This window comes from Phyllobates terribilis, unplaced genomic scaffold, assembly GCF_046119375.1.
Source record: "Phyllobates terribilis strain yellow unplaced genomic scaffold, ASM4611937v1 Scaffold_405__1_contigs__length_1709751, whole genome shotgun sequence".
Classification (NCBI taxonomy): Eukaryota; Metazoa; Chordata; class Amphibia; order Anura; family Dendrobatidae; genus Phyllobates; species Phyllobates terribilis.
The window spans coordinates 483,830-500,754 of NW_027363165.1; the positions used below are offsets into that span (position 1 = coordinate 483,830).

Genomic DNA, 16,925 nt, shown 5'->3' on the forward strand with positions numbered 1-16,925 from the left:
CTTCAGTGTGAATGTACAATGTACAATTTTCATAGTTATGAAAATATAGAAAAATCTTTAAAGGAGAAGGTGTGTCCAAACTTTTGGTCTGTACTGTATATATATAATTTAGAAAAAAAAAATTATATAATATAATGCATGGTGGGCCATTTAGCCATTTATATGGATACACCTAAATTAAATGTGAATGGTTGGTGATATCAACTTCCTGTTTGTGACACATTAGTATATGGGAGGGGGAAAACTTTTCCAGATTGGTGGTGACCATGGCGGCCATTTCGAAGTCGGCCATTTTGGATCCAACTTTATTTTTTTCAATGGGAAGAGGGTCATGTGACACATCAAACTTATTGATAAGTTCATAAGAAAAACAATGATGTGCTTGGTTTTAACGTAACTTTATTCTTTCATGAGTTTTTTACAAGTTTTTTACAAGTTTATGACCACTTATAAAATGTGTTCAAAGTGCTGCCCATTGTGTTGGATTGTCAATGCAACCCTCTTCTTCCACTCTTGACACATTGATAGCAGCACCGCAGAAGAAATGCTAGCACAGGCTTCCAGTATCCGTTGTTTCAGATGCTGCACATCTCGTATCTTCCCAGCATAGACAGTTGCCTTCAGATGACCCCAAAGATAAAAGTCTAAGGGGGTCAGATCAGGAGACCTTGGTGGCCATTCAACTGGCCCACGATGACCAATCCACTTTCCAGGGAACTGTTCATGTAAAAATGCTCGGACCTGACACCCATAATGTGGTGGTGCACCATCTTGTTGGAAAAACTCAGGGAACTTGCCACCTTCAGTGCATAAAGAGGGCAACACATCATCTTGTAGCAATTTCAAATATCCAGTGGCATTCAGGTTTCCATTGATGAAGAATGGCCCCACTATCTTTGTACCCCATATACAACACCATACCATCAAGATACGAGATGTGCAACATCTGAAACAACGGATACTGGAAGCCCGTGCTAGCATTTCTTCAGCGGTGCTGCTATCAATGTGTCAAGAGTGGAAGAAGAGGGTTGCATTGATAATCCAACACAATGGGCAGCACTTTGAACACATTTCATAAGTGGTCATAAACTTGTAAAAAAATCATGAAATAATAAATAAAACCAAGCACACCATTGTTTTTCTTATGAAATTCTCAATAAGTCTGATGTGTCACATGACCCTCTTCCCATTGAAAAAAATAAAGTTGGATCCAAAATGGCTGATTTCAAAATGGCCACCATGGTCATCACCCATCTGGAAAAGTTTTCCCCCTCTCATATACTAATGTGCCACAAACAGGAAGTTGATATCACCAACCATTCCCATTTAATTTAGGTGTATCCATATAAATGGCCCACCCTGTATGTACACTGCTCAAAAAAATAAAGGGAACACTCAAATAACACATCCTAGATCTGAATGAATGACATATTCTCATTGAAAACTTTGTTCTCTACAAAGCTGAATGTGCTGACAACAAAATCACACAAAAATCATCAATGGAAATCAAATTTATTAACCAATGGAGGCCTGCATTTGGAGTCACCCTCAAAATGAAAGTGGAAAAACACACTACAGGCTGATCCAACTTTGATGTAATGTCATTAAAACAAGTCAAAATGAGGCTCAGTATTGTGTGTGGCCTCCACGTGAGTGTATGACCTCCCTGCAACGCCTGGGCATGCTCTTGATGAGGTTGCGGATGGTCTCCTGTGGGATCTCCTCCCAGACCTGGACTAAAGCATCTGCCAACTCCTGGACAGTCTGTGGTGCAACGTGACGTTGGTGGATGGAGCGAGACATGATGTCCCAGATGTGCTCAATCAGATTCAGGTCTGGGGAACGGGTGGGCCAGTCCATAGCTTCAATGCCTTCATCTTGCTGGAACTGCTGACACACTCCAGCCACATGAGGTCTGGTATTGTCCTGCATTAGGAGGAACCCAGGGCCAACCGCACCAGCATATGGTCTCACAATGAGTCTGAGGATCTCATCTTGGTACCTAATGGCAGTCAAGCTACCTCTGGCGAGCACATGGAGGGCTGTGTGGCCCTCCAAAGAAATGCCACCCCACACCATTACTGACCCACTGCCAAACCGGCCATGCTGAAGGATGTTGCAGGCAGCATATCGCTCTCCATGGAGTCTCCATGTCTGTCACATGTGCTCAGTGTGAACCTGCTTTCATCTGTGAAGAGCACAGGGCGGTAGTGGCGACTTTGCCAATCCTGGTGTTCTGTGGCAAATGCCAAGCGTCCTGCACGGTGTTGGGCTGTGAGCACAACCCCCATCTGTGGACGTTGGGCCCTCATACCACCCTCATGGAGTCGGTTTCTAACTGTTTGTGCAGACACATGCACATTTGTGGCCTTCTGGAGGTCATTTTGCAGGGCTCTGGCAGTGCTCCTCCTGTTCCTCCTTGCACAAAGGCGGAGGTAGCAGTCCTGCTGCTGGGTTGTTGCCCTCCTACGGCCCCCTCCATGTCTCCTAGTGTACTGGTCTGTCTCCTGGTAGCGCCTCCAGCCTCTGGACACTACGCTGACAGACACGGCAAACCTTTTTGCCGCAGCTCGCATTGATGTGCCGTCCTGGATGAGCTGCACTACCTGAGCCACTTCTGTGGGTTGTAGAGTCCATCTCATGCTACCACGAGTGTGAAAGCACAACCAACATTCGAAAGTGACCAAAACATCAGCCATAAAGCATTGGTACTGAGATGTGGTCTGTGGTCCCCACCTGCAGAACCACTCCTTTATTGAGGGTGTCTTGATAATTGCCAATAATTTCCATCTATTGTCTATTCCATTTACACAACAGCATGTGAAATTGATTGTCAATCAGTGTTGCTTCCTAAATGGACAGTTTGATTTCATACAAGTTTGATTTACTTGGAGTTATATTCTGTTGTTTAAGTGTTCCCTTTATTTTTTTGAGCAGTATATTTCATGAAGACACAGGCAGCACTCCACTCTTCAGTGAAAAATGGTGATTTATTGACACATAGTCATTGCAGTGGCAACGTTTCGTTCCTAGTGAGGAACTTTTTGTAGGCACTTTCCATGTCTACAGATCGGTGTGGGTCGGGGCCGGCAAAAATGGAAAGTGCCTACAAAAGTATACATACAAAGAATGAATTCAAAGTTGAGTTACTTTTCAAGAATTAATTAACGGGTTTGTCTCGGAGATAATTCCCGCACAATTCCTATCACTCCCAATGTCCTGCATGCCAAAGGGCAATTGAGCTCCTGACATTTGATCCTGCAGCATGGCTGAGTTACTCACACAACCTGTGTGAATTCCCATGCTGCAAGCAGATCCAGCAATCTGACTGGCTTCAGAGCAATGCTTGCAAGCCCACTAACCTTACCTATGAAACCGGACACCTCTGATAGACTACAGACATACCTTCCAACTTTTGAATAAGAAAGAGGGACACGCCCTATGGTGCACATAGTGTGCCAAGCTAATTTCTGCTTTCCACCAAGCCAGTACCCTAACCTTGCCCAGTTATTTATATGTGCCCACACCAAAATATTGCTCTTAGTAAAGCCCTTAGTGTATCCACACAGCTTGGTAAGACTTTCCTTGCCCCAAAAATGTCCTTCACTCACAGTATGATGCCCCCCAGCTTTTCACACAGTTAGAGGCCCCCATAGTACATTGCCACACATGCAGTCTGATGCTACATCAGCACACACAAATCTGTCAAATCAACACGCAAATACTCAACTCTCCTACAACATCCACACATTTCCTGTGTATTTCTCCTCTTCTCCTACAACAGGCACACATTGCCTGTGTCCTGCTCCTCTTGACCTACAACAGGCACACTTTGCCTGTGTCACGTTCCTCTTGTCCTACAACTTCCACACATTGCCTGTGTCCTGCTCCTCTTGTCCTACAACTTCCATACATTGCCTGTGTCCTGCTCCTCTTCTCCTACAACAGCCACACCTTGTCTGTGTCCTGCTCCTCTTCTCCTACAACAGCCACACATTGACTGTATCCTGCTCCTCTTCTTCTACAATAGCCACACATTGCCTGTGTCCTGCTCCTCTTCCTTTACAACAGCCACACCTTGTCTGTGTCCTGCTCCTCTTCTCCTACAACACTTACACGTTGCCTGTGTTCTGCTCCTCTTCTCCTACAACACTCACACATTGCCTGTGTCCTGCTCTTCTCCTACAACAGCCACACATTGCCTGTGTCCTGCTCATTTTCTTCTACAACAGCCACACATTGCCTGTGTCCTGCTCCTCTTCCTCTACAACACTCACAACTTGTCTGTTTCCTGCTCCTCTTCTCCTACAACAGCCACACATTGCCTGTGTCCTGCTCTTCTTGTCCTACAACAGGCACACATTGCCTGTGTCCTGCTCCTCTTGTCCTAAACAGGCACACATTGCCTGTGTCCTGCTCCTCTTGTCCTACAACATCTACACATTGCCTGTGTCCTGCTCATTTTCTCCTACAACAGCCACACTTTGCATGTGTCCTGCTCCTCTTCTCCTACAACAGCCACACCTTGCCTGTGTCCTGCTCCTCTTCTCCGCTGCCTAGTCACGGGACACGAGAATGTCTTGTGACCAGAAGGTCCAGGCAGGGCTTTCTATGATTACACAAGTGGTCAAAATTGTTGGTACTCCTCGTTTATTGAAAGAAAAACCCACATTGGTCACAGAAATAACTTGAATCTGACAAAAGTAATAATAAATTAAAAATATATGAAAATGAACAAATGAAAGTCAGATCTTCATTTTCAACCCTGCTTCCACATAATTTAGAAAAAAAATTAAACTCATGAAATAGGCCTGAACAGAAATGATGGTACCCCTGAAAATAATGTGACAAAAGGAACATGTTAAATCAAGTTGTGTCCACTAATTAGCATCACGGGTGTTTACAATCTTGTAATCAGTCAGTGGGCCTGTATATAGGGCTACAGATTGTGCTGTTTGGTGACATGGTGTGTACCACACTCAACATGGACCAGAGGAAGAAAAGGAAAGAGTTGTCTCAGGAGATTAGAAAGAAAATTATTGACAAGCATGTTAAAGGTAAAGGTTATAAGACCATCTCCAAGCAACTTGATGTTCCTGTGACTATAGTTGCACATATTATTCAGAAATTTAAGATCCATGGGACTGTAGCCAACCTCCCTGGAAGTGGCCGCAGGAGGAAAATTGATGACAAATCAAAGAGACGGATAATACGAATGGTAACAAAAGAGCCCAGGATAACTTCTAAAGAGATTAAAGGTAAACTTCAAGATCAAGGAACATCAGTGTCAGATCGCACCATCCGTCGTTGTTTGATCCAAAGTGGACTTCATGGGAGACGACCAAGGAGAACACCATTGTTGAAACAAAATCGTTAAAAAGCCAGACTGGAATTTGCCAAACTACATGTTGACAAGCCACAAAGCTTCTGGGAGAATGTCCTATGGACAGATGAGACAAAAATGAAAGTTTTTGGCAAGGCACATCAGCTCTATATTCACAGACAGAAAAATGAAGCATATCAAGAAAAGAACACTGTCCCTACTGTGAAACATGAAGAAGGCTCTGTTTTGTTCTGGGGCTACTTTGCTGCATCTGGCACAGGGTGTCTTGGATCTGTGCAGGGTACAATGAAATCTCAAGACTATCAAGGGACTCTAGAGAGAAATGTGCTGCCCACTGTCAGAAAGCTTGGTCTCAGTCGCAGGTCATGGGTCTTGCAACAGGATAATTACCCAAAACACACAACTAAAAACACCCAAGAATGGCTAAGAGGAAAACATTGGACTATTCTGAAGTGGCCTTCTATGAGCTCTGACCTAAATCCTATTGAGCATCTTTGGAAAGAGCTGAAACATGCCGTCTGGAAAAGGCAACCTTCAAACACGAGACAACTGGAGGAGTTTGCTCATGAGGAGTGGGCCAAAATACCTGTCGAGAGGCGCAGAAGTCTCATTGACAGTTACAGGAATGGTTTGATTGCAGTGATTGCCTCAAAAGGTTGTTCAGCAAAATATTAAGTTAAGAGCACCATCATTTCTGTCCAGGCCTATGTCATGAGTTTAATTTTTTTATTCTGTGGAAGCAGGGTTGAAAAGCAATGACTGACTTTCATTTGTTCATTTTCATAGATTTTTAATTTATTATTACTTTTATCAGATTCAAGCTATTTCTGTGACCATTGTGGGTTTTTCTTTCATTAAACGAGGGGTACCAACAATTTTGACCACGTGTGTCTATAGACTGATGGGTGGAGGAAGGAGCTGATGCTTCCCTGTGCCATTTTTAAAGCCACCTGTATCTGTGACATTAGGACACAAATACAGTTGAAGTCGGGACATATTCCCGACCTCCCAGAATAGCGGGACAGCTCCCTAAATTTGAGACAGTCCCCTGGGTCTGGGAAGGTTGAGGGGTATGTACAGAGGTGGCTGGTACACTAGGCAATGTGCGTAAACTATAGAATTAAAAATCCTTCCATTCTTGAGAGCAGAAAGTTTTTTTAAAAAAAGAAGCAAATTGATTGCAAGGTTGCTTGTTTTTAAAAGCACTTTGCAATTTTATCCATATATCTTTATGAGAAAACCCCCTTTAAAGGTAACCTGACAGCTGATCCATTATTACCCCCCCCCATTTTGACTGCAGAATAGAACTGTCATGTGTACTTACAATTGCTCATTTTGCCCCTTTACCTAGCTAATTCTTCTCTTTTCCATTAGGTCTATGACATTGTGATTAAAAACTGACTAGCTGAATCCTTCTCTGCTCTAGTCATGAGTCACTGCAAAAGTCCCTGGCAGGAGGAGGAGAAAGCAGCTGGGTCAGAAGTTGAAGAGGGGGATGACAAATCCAGGAAAAAGAGACTTCCTGTTTCTACATAGAGCCGAGAAAAGAGAAGAATTAGCTGTATAAGGCCAAAATGAGCAATTGTAAGTACACAGTGCTATATAGTATGATGACTGCAATATATTAAGAGGATAAAAACTTTGACGGCAGTGCCTCTTTTAGAACCTTATTATTAGGAGGCTGATAATGTGCTGCTAGTACATTATACGGGTTATTCCTCTTGACACGTTTTTGATATGCAGCACGATGTAGGGGCAAAGACTTATTCTAGCGATGTGTCACTTACTGAGCTGCTTGCTGCAGTTTTCATACAATCACTGTTTTATCTGTTGCTGATCTAACAGTTCTCTGAATGCTGAGCTCTCAATAACCCTGCGCAAACCACTGATTGGCAACTTTCTGCGTGCATAACCAGAAAGCTGTTAATCAGTGGTGGGAGCGAGGTTACATAGAAAAGAAAGACTACATGGCACAGTTAGTCCTAAAGTGATAATATCTTGCTAATAATGCACTAATTTTATTGAAACAACAATAATCAGCCCAGTAAGTGACACATTGCTGTAATCAGGGTCTACGTCCCTACACCATGATGCTCTCAGATTACATAACAAAAACCTGGTGACAGATTTCCTCTATGGGGATTAATACAAAAACATTAATACAAAAACTTTGCTTTTTGACATAATATCCTTTATTTCTCTCTTGCAGAAATTCATAGGACCTGAAGTATTAGAAACTAAAGAGTATGAAGCTGTCAAGAGACCTGACATTGCTTCTTTGGTAGATGCCCCATGTCTGTTAGATGACAATGACCTGATGTACACCAGATTCCGGTAATTATCTGATCTTATTACTTTCAAAATTAATCTGTCATTAGATTTATCCTCTTCAAAGCAACGGAGACCCTGATTCCAGCGTTCTACTGGTTATCTAAACAATGAGCTCAATCACACACACATATATACGTTTATATATATACATACATACATACACATATATGTGTATATATTTATATACACACATATATGTGTATGTGTGTATATATATATATGACTCGCCCCCTGGGCCGTGGGGCACGCGGAACCGGGCAGTAGGGAGACGCTGGGAGTAGTAGTGGTGGCCCGGTCCCGCGGCTCAAGGTGGTCAGACCAATGTTAGTCTGCTACGTGCTTTAGATAATGTCTGACTACGCCACCCGTGGATTGCGGTTATTAGGAACCGCCGCTGCAGGGCAGACCGCTGGGGCTGATGATGTATGCAGCTGGGATGATGTGACTCCCCACGGGAAGAGTGAGGCCCCAGGGCAGTGTAGTGGATGGTGGGAGTGATGGTAGTGAGAGTCCCAGTGCTGATAGTGCTGGAGGCGCGAAGGAACACACAGACAACAAGTTACAGTCCAGGGTCTTTACTCGCAGTTCATGTGCTCCGGGTCACTTCGGCACCAGTAGTGACCGCCCGAGCCGTGCTGCGTCCACCAGGTGTGGGGCTCGGTCAACTCCCAGGCAGTTCAGAAGTATGGCTCAGGACCCCCTTTTGTCCTTTCTCTGGCCTGCCTCACCAGTGACCCACTTTTGTCCAGCTGCCGCGGACTTGTGCGGTTAAACGTGGGCCCCGTCCTCCGCTGTCCTATATGGTGCCTTCCTAGCAGGTTTGATGAGGTGTCGCACCAATAAATGATCACGACGACCGGTCTTTGGCTGAGGGTAGTTTCTCCTCCACCAACTTGGGATCCGGTACCCTTAATCTGCCTGACCCTTCACCCTGTATTCTCGTGGGTTCTTAGTGTCCCTTCCACCTTCTTGTTCCTGAGCCCTTCTGTTTCTCTCTCTTCTCCTTCTCTCCTGTTCTGTCTTCTCCTCCTTCCCTTGGCCTCTTCTCCAGGCTCACTTCTCCTTCTCCTCTCAGGCTCCGGCCTCTTCTCTAGGCCTGCCTCTGGAGCAGCACTCAGCCTGAGCTGCTGCTCCCTGTCAGCTCTCCTCACAGACTGCACCCAGATCTAAGATGGTGCCCACCTTTTATACCTCCCTCTAGCCATGAGCCCAGGTGACCAACAACCAATGGGCTCCTTCCTACGCTCAGGAACCAACCCCTATCTGCCCCTACAGCACTGGGTGTTCCACCCCCCTCCCCACTCCAGACAGGGACATAGTCGGTCGTGCCTGCACTTCTGTCTAGTGGGAGCACCGTTGAGCTGTCCCTCGGAAATGGGGTGTGTGTGCTGTATGCAGCTAACTGAGCCCTGGTCCACACTCCATCCTTACCCGGGAGTGGAATATCACACCTCTGGCAGAGGTGCAATACCCCTGTAGCGGCCGAACCCTCGGGGCGCTACATATATATATATGTATATATATATATATATATACACACACACACACACATATATATATATATAGTACAGACCAAAAGTTTGGACACACCTTCTCATTTAAAGATTTTTCTGTATTTTCATGACTATGAAAATTGTACATTCACACCGAAGGCATCAAAACTATGAATTAACACAAGTGGAATTATATACTTAACAAAAAAGTGTGAAACAACTGAAAATATGTCTAATATTCTAGGTTCTTCAAAGTAGCCACCTTTTGCTTTGATGACTGCTTTGCACACTCTTGGCATTCTCTTGATGAGCTTCAAGAGGTAGTCACCGGAAATGGTCTTCCAACAATCTTGAAGGAGTTCCCAGCGATGCTTAGCACTTGTTGGCCCTTTTGCCTTCACTCTGCGGTCCAGCTCACCCCAAACCATCTCGATTGGGTTCAGGTCTGGTGACTATGGAGGCCTGGTCATCTGGCGTAGCACCCAATCACTCTCCTTCTTGGTCAAATAGCCCTTTGTCCTGTTGAAAGAAAAAATGATGGTCCAACTAACCGCAAACCGGATGGAATAGCATGCCGCTGCAAGATGCTGTGGTAGCCATGCTGGTTCAGTATGCCTTCAATTTTGAATAAATCCCCAACAGTGTCACCAGCAAAGCACCCCCACACCATCACACCTCCTCCTCCATGCTTCACGGTGGGAACCAGGCATGTAGAGTCCATCCGTTCACCTTTTCTGCGTCACACAAAAACACAGTGGTTGGAACCAAAGATCTCAAATTTGGACTCATCAGACCAAAGCACAGATTTCCACTGGTCTAATGTCCATTCCTTGTGTTCTTTAGCCCAAACAAGTCTCTTCTGCTTGTTGCCTGTCCTTAGCAGTGGTTTCCTAGCAGCTATTTTACCATGAAGGCCTGCTGCACAAAGTCTCCTCTTAACAGTTGTTGAAGAGATGTGTCTGCTGCTAGAACTCTGTGTGGCATTGACCTGGTCTCTAGTCTGAGCTGCTGTTAAACTGCGATTTCTGAGGCTGGTGACTCGGATAAACTTATCCTCAGAAGCAGAGGTGACTCTTGGTCTTCCTTTACTGGGGCGGTCTTCATGTGAGCCAGTTTCTTTGTAGCGCTTGGTGGTTTTTGCAACTGCACTTGGGGACACTTTCAACGTTTTCCCAATTTTTCGCACTGACTGACCTTCATTTCTTAAAGTAATGATGGCCACTCGTTTTTCTTTACTTAGCTGCTTTTTTCTTGCCATAATACAAATTCTAACAGTCTATTCAGTAGGACTATCAGCTGTGTATCCACCAGACTTCTGCACAACACAACTGATGGTCCCAACCCCATTTATAAGGCAAGAAATCCCACTTATTAAACCTGACAGGGCACACCTGTGAAGTGAAAACCATTTCTGGTGAGTACCTCTTGAAGCTCATCAAGAGAATGCCAAGAGTGTGCAAAGCTGTCATCAAAGCAAAAGGTGGCTACTTTGAAAAACCTAGAATTTAAGACATATTTTCAGTTGTTTCACACTTTTTTGTTAAGTATATAATTCAACATGTGTTAATTTATAGTTTTGATGCCTTCAGTGAGAATGTACAATTTTCATGGTCATGAAAATACAGAAAAATCTTTAAATGAAAAGGTGTGTCCAAACTTTTGGTCTGTACTGTATATATATATATATATATATATATATATATATATATATATATATACACACACATATGTATGTGTATGTGTCTATATAATATATGTACAGTACAGACCAAAAGTTTGGACACACCTTCTCATTTAAAGATTTTTCTGTATTTTCATGACTATGAAAATTGTACATTCACACAGAAGGCATCAAAACTATGAATTAACACATGTGGAATTATATACTTAAAAAAAAGTGTGAAACAACTGAAAATATGTCTTAAACTCTAGGTTCTTCAAAGTAGCCACCTTTTGCTTTGATGACTGCTTTACACACTCTTGGCATTCTCTTGATGAGCTTCAAGAGGTAGTCACCGGAAATGGTTTTCACTTCACAGGCGTGCCCTGTCAGGTCTATTAAGTGGGATTTCTTGCCTTATAAATGGGGTTGGGACCATCAGTTGTGTTGTGCAGAAATCAGGTAGATACACAGCTGATAGTCCTACTGACTAGACTGTTAGAATTTGTATTATGGCAAGAAAAAAGCAGCTAAGTAAAGAAAAACGAGTGGCCATCATTACTTTAAGAAATGAAGGTCAGTCAGTGTGAAAAATTGGGCAAACTTTGAAAGTGTCCCCAAGTGCAGTTGTAAAAACCATCAAGCGCTACAAAAAAACTGGCTCACATGAGGACCGCCCCAGGAAAGGAAGACCAATAGTCACCTCTGCTTCTGAGGATAAGTTTATCCGAGTTACCAGCCTCAGAAATCGCAGGTTAACAGCAGCTCAGATTAGAGACCAGGTCAATGCCACACAGAGTTCTAGAAGCAGACACATTTCTACAACAACTGTTAAGAGGAGACTTTGTGCAGCAGGCCTTCATGGTAAAATAGCTGCTAGGAAACCACTGCTAAGGACAGGCAACAAGCAGAAGAGACTTGTTTGGGCTAAAGAACACAAGGAATGGACATTAGACGAGTGGAAATCTGTGCTTTGGTCTGATGAGTCGAAATTTGAGATATTTGGTTCCAACCACCGTGTCTTTGTGTGACGCAGAAAAGGTGAACGGATGGACTCTACATGCCTGGTTCCCACCGTGAAGCATGGAGGAGGAGGTGTGATGGTGTGGGGGTGCTTTGCTGCTGACACTGTTGGGGTTTTGTTCAAAATTTAAGGCATACTGAACCAGCATGGCTACCACAGCATCTTGCAGCGGCATGCTATTCCATCCGTTTTGCATTTAGTTGCACCATCATTTATTTTTCAACAGGGCAATGACCCCAAACACACCTCCAGGCTGTGTAAGGGCTATTTGACCAAGAAGGAGAGTGATGGGGTGCTATGCCAGATGACCTGGCCTCCACAGTCACCAGACCTGAACCCAATCGAGATGGTTTGGGGTGAGCTGGACCACAGAGTGAAGGCAAAAGGGCCAACAAGTGTTAAGCATCTCTGGGAACTCCTTCAAGATTGTTGGAAGACCATTTCCGGTGACTACCTCTTGAAGCTCATCAAGAGAATGCCAAGAGTATGCAAAGCAGTCATCAAAGCAAAAGGTGGCTACTTTGAAGAACCTAGAATATAAGACATATTTTCTGTTGTTTCACACTTTTTTGATAAGTATATAATTCTACATGTGTTAATTCATAGTTTTGATGCCTTCAGTGTGTATGTACAATTTTCATAGTCATGAAAATACAGAAAAATCTTTAAATACGAAGGTTGTCCAAACTTTTGGTCTGTACTGTATATATACATATATGTGTGTGTAGACACTGGTTAGGCTGCTACTGTAACGGCTTGAATATATATGACATTGATCAATTATCGTTATGGCCTCTGTTAGGTAATTACATAGATGATGCTCAGTGACGATAGTAAATGGCCCAGTAATACAATATGGGAGAAGAAAGGTGACACTCCCCATAAGGGTCTTGGTATCTTTATTGGCTAAAAAATAGCAGCTGACCTGTTACAGGAGAGCGCGGGTGCACGCTGGTGCCGACCATTTCCTGTTATTGTGCGCTTCATTTGGTGTGACTAATAAGACAAATAAATATACCAAGATACTTCTTACTTCTGGTGAGCTCTGATTGTCTTCTCCCATATTGTATGAGCTCAGTCTAACCCAACCTGCACCCAGAGCTGTGGAGTCCATTTTCGTGGAGTCGGAATCTGTATAAAATGTACCGACTGCGACTCCTAACCTAAAATATATAATAAATTGGGTACAGTAGTTCAATGCAGTTTGTGGGGAATATTGTTTCATAAGAATTTGGGAAAGTTATGAAATGTCTTATAAATGTCTGTCCTATTCCTGATCTAAGGGTCTAGACTTTTAGCTGAGATGAATCTGTGCTACAGTAAATTTATCACTTAAACATGAGTCGTGTATGAGGGAGTCGGAGTCATGGAAATTGAGGAGTCGGAATTTTGGCTTACCGACTCCACAGCCCTGCCTGCACCATTGATTTACAGCTTTCTGTCTACACTGTGCATAGACAACGCTGACAGCGGAGAGGGACATGGTTAGCCGGAGCTCATGAATATTAAGGACTGCATAGCAGGAGCTGATCATTGAGAGGACTAGCAGAGCTGAAGAAGATAACACAATTATTTATCAAAACTACAGCAAAGAGCCCAGTAACATCACTGGATTCGGGGTCTCGGCCCTCACATCATGCTGCTCTCAGATGAGGTAGCATAAACCTGGTGACAGATTCCCTTTAGTAACTACTACTTTTTAATGGTTCTTTAGTGACAGTGACCTTTTTCATCAGACACGATCTTCAATCCAACAAGTCCATGGACCCGAATAATTCAGACTCAGGATTTCTGACTATGATGTCGGCCAAGAGAGTGTGTGAAAAGAGTCTCCTTCCTGCAGACGATCATGCCTTTCAGAAAATCGCAGCTTTGGAAGATGAGCTGCTGCAGCTGAGAGCACAGATTGCTGCCATTGTTGCCCTACAACAGTCACAAGCCGCACAGTCTCGTAAGCCATTGTTTTTGTAATCCTTATTAATCACTTAATGGGTTAAACAGGTCAAGCTTTTGCTATGTATTTGGTATGATTTGATCTTGTCTTTTTTTCTCAGATACAGAATCACTGTACTCATTTGGCAGCCCAGGTAATGCCCTCCCACCCCCATCTTCAGCTTCTACACCACTTTCCGCACAGTTCTTACAATGTACAACCCCAGTAGCTCCGCTGCCCCTTCCTCCTCCTCCTCCTCCTCCTCCACCACCCCCAGTCCCATCTACTCAACTAAAATCTGCACTTGATCTTATAAGAGAATGTAAAGGGTTTCACAAATGCAGCCCGACGGAAAGCGAGGCTTCAGAGAAAGGCAGTGTGGATCAGCTCCCCAGTATGATGGATGTGTTAAAAGGCATGAATTCCATCAAGCTTCGGGCGGTCGAAAGGTAAGATCATTTTATAGATTTTCTTTAAATACAGTATATATTTTTTATTACAGACATGCGTGAAATAGAATGAAGGAGAAAACTGTATATAAAAAAAAAATCTGGCTCTGAGCCCGCATCTTTCCCCGCACATGACTGCTGATCTTGATGCGCCCATGGTGTTGGGGGACGATTCGGCGCCCGGGCCTTGCTGTTAGATTTGAGGGATGTCGCGGTGGCCAGTTCCCGAGCCCGTACCCTGGGGTCACTCTTAAAAGCAAAGGAATGGGGGAAAAGGTGTATGGGATAAGGGAAAGTTTGTGACGCCACCCGTTGGGTCTGGTGGGAATCACCAGCGCTGCTACAGTCCTCTGAGGCCAGTGATCAGTCAGCTTAGTTGGGTGCGGCTCCCCACAGGTGGAGTGGGGCCTCAGGGCAGCATAGGAGAAGGGATGCAGGACAGAGGGGACCCAGCCGGGTCAGGAGAAGAATAGGCACACTCACAACAGTTCACTTCAGTACCTTTACTGGTGGTGTTTCAGGCACGATCCAGGGCACTATAGGGTGAAGGGTGCATTTCAGGACTCTCCCCAGTGAGCGAGTGTGGGGCCTCCTGTTTCTTGCCTTTTCCTGATAAGTTTATGACCTGCCTGAAGCTAGGACTAACTTGGTCTCTGTCTCACACCTCCTGACCTGGTGGTAGGGCCTTCTGATAGAGATCACACTCCCTGGTCTCTTGGGCCTCTGTGATTCCTGACCCTGGGATAACGGTCAGCTTCTGGTGTTCCTGGGACATGTAGTTCGCCAGGGGTTCCGGTTGTTTCTGCTGGTTTTAGAGATCCTTGCAGACACGGACCCGGTGTCCGGTAAATGGTTTTGGGGTGAGCTGGCTAAGCTCCTCTGCCCCCTATGTAGCTCGCATACTCCACTTGCCTTCGGCCGCGCTCGGGGCCTTCACTAGGCTTCACACTGGCAGTAGGCCTCGCTACTCTTCACCGCTCTTATGGCGTCGGCACGCCGTAGGCTCACTAACCTGAGCTCACTGAGTCTGTGCTGGACTGACTTTCTCACAGGCTTCACTCTCTGTGGACTCCAGAATTAGACTAACTGCCTAGCTCCACCTTCCCTATTTATATCCCTAAAGGGCTCCCTCTGGTGGTCTGAGGTGGAAGGTGGAGGTGTGTGAATGCTATGAGGGCCTCTTGTGGAGGAATCCGTCCATGCACACCTCTAGGATCTGTGGCACCAATGCACAGCAGGGCGCCACATTCCCCCCTAGCAAAGCTCAGTACTCCCGGACTGAAGTACTTTTTATAACAACAATAACAATAACTCTTCCCTTTATGGGAGGCACTTTGCTTGAACGTTACATATAAAACATTATAAATAATAAATAGGTACGTACAATTCAATAAGCAACCTCAAAATTCAAGTCTCTTCCTGTGAGGTTCCCCGACAGGATGTCCATCTCACAGGGTAGAGTACTTGGTAGCTTGAGGGACCTGTCCAAAGCAAACCCTCCACGTAGGCCCTGGGGTGGCTGCAGGGCATGGCGATCCTGAGTTCGACCTCCGCTTGTGCCACCCAGACAGGTTTTTCTTCTGAGGTCACCTAAAGGGGCACTCCAGGGAGTGCAATTATTTACTGCAACAGTTTTTGGGCTGTACATAGTCCTCAGCCACAAAGTTCTTTATGTACCCTGGCGGGTAGTTAGAGGCAAACAAGAAAAGTGTCCATTTCACTTAGATTGTCCATTAAAAGGCAAAACACAAGTGAATAGATACATATACATGAAAATACACAATATAATACCCCAAGGGCAACTATCTACACTGTCAGTTTTATGATCTGCTACAAGCACTAAGGAAAGACAGGAGATCTGTCCCTACAATAGAACTAAGCTGGATCCCTACGATGTAACGGGGAACCTGATCCTGCGATTAGACCCGCTAAAGTCCTCGGCTAGTCTGAACGAAGTCCTATAGATGTGAGGGAGGGATCCCTATAAGAACTAGGGACTGGGAGAAAGATGGACACCTCCTAGCAGAAATTGTAGCAGAAATAAGACACACAAACAACATAGAACATAGAGGTCCGAAGACCCAGCAAAACCAACTGAGAAAGGCAAAAGAGCACCAAGCTAGTTCAAGAGTAGAAATTACAATGAAGTCCAGCAAGGCTAGGAGGGCGGAGCAGGACTAAATAGGCAAAAAAGGTCATGTGACCAGCAAGATAGAAAAAACCTAACAGGAGAGTTCTAACAGTACCCCCTCTTCTAAGAGGATCCTCCGGATCCCCTAGGCCCAGGCTTATCAGGAAACCTCCTGTGAAACGCTCTGACAAGTCTGGAAGCAGAAACATCATCCGCCCTCACCCATGAGTTATCCTCGGGTCCGAAACCCTTCCAAGCGACGAGATACTGCAAACTCCCCCTATACCGTCTAGAATTTAGGATGCGGGAAATTTCATATTCCCCGTCCTCCACCACCGGAGGAACAGTGGCAGAAGCGTCACCATCCGACACATCAGCTCTTTTCAACAGAGAAACATGAAACACCGGATTAATCTTCCAGGAGGTAGGAACCTCCAACTTAACAGCAGATTGGTTAACTATCTGAAGCACCTTAAAGGGCCCTACAAACTTGGGACCCAAGCCATGTCACCAATAGCAAACGAAACCTCTTGCCGTTTCCTATCAAAGTAACTCTTAGA

At 44.7% G+C, this 16,925-nt stretch overlaps 1 protein-coding gene across 1 annotated transcript in view; it reads left to right on the top strand.

Moving 5' to 3' along the window:
• The window catches only part of LOC141225670 (mitochondrial fission regulator 2-like), an 80,690-nt gene that overhangs the window by 46,049 nt on the left and 17,716 nt on the right, over positions 1–16,925 (top strand). The window contains exons 4-6 of the mRNA XM_073667075.1: positions 7,554–7,678; positions 13,589–13,803; positions 13,907–14,234. Coding sequence (XP_073523176.1) covers positions 7,554–7,678; positions 13,589–13,803; positions 13,907–14,234 — 668 coding nt within the window. The remainder of the gene's footprint in view (positions 1–7,553; positions 7,679–13,588; positions 13,804–13,906; positions 14,235–16,925) is intronic.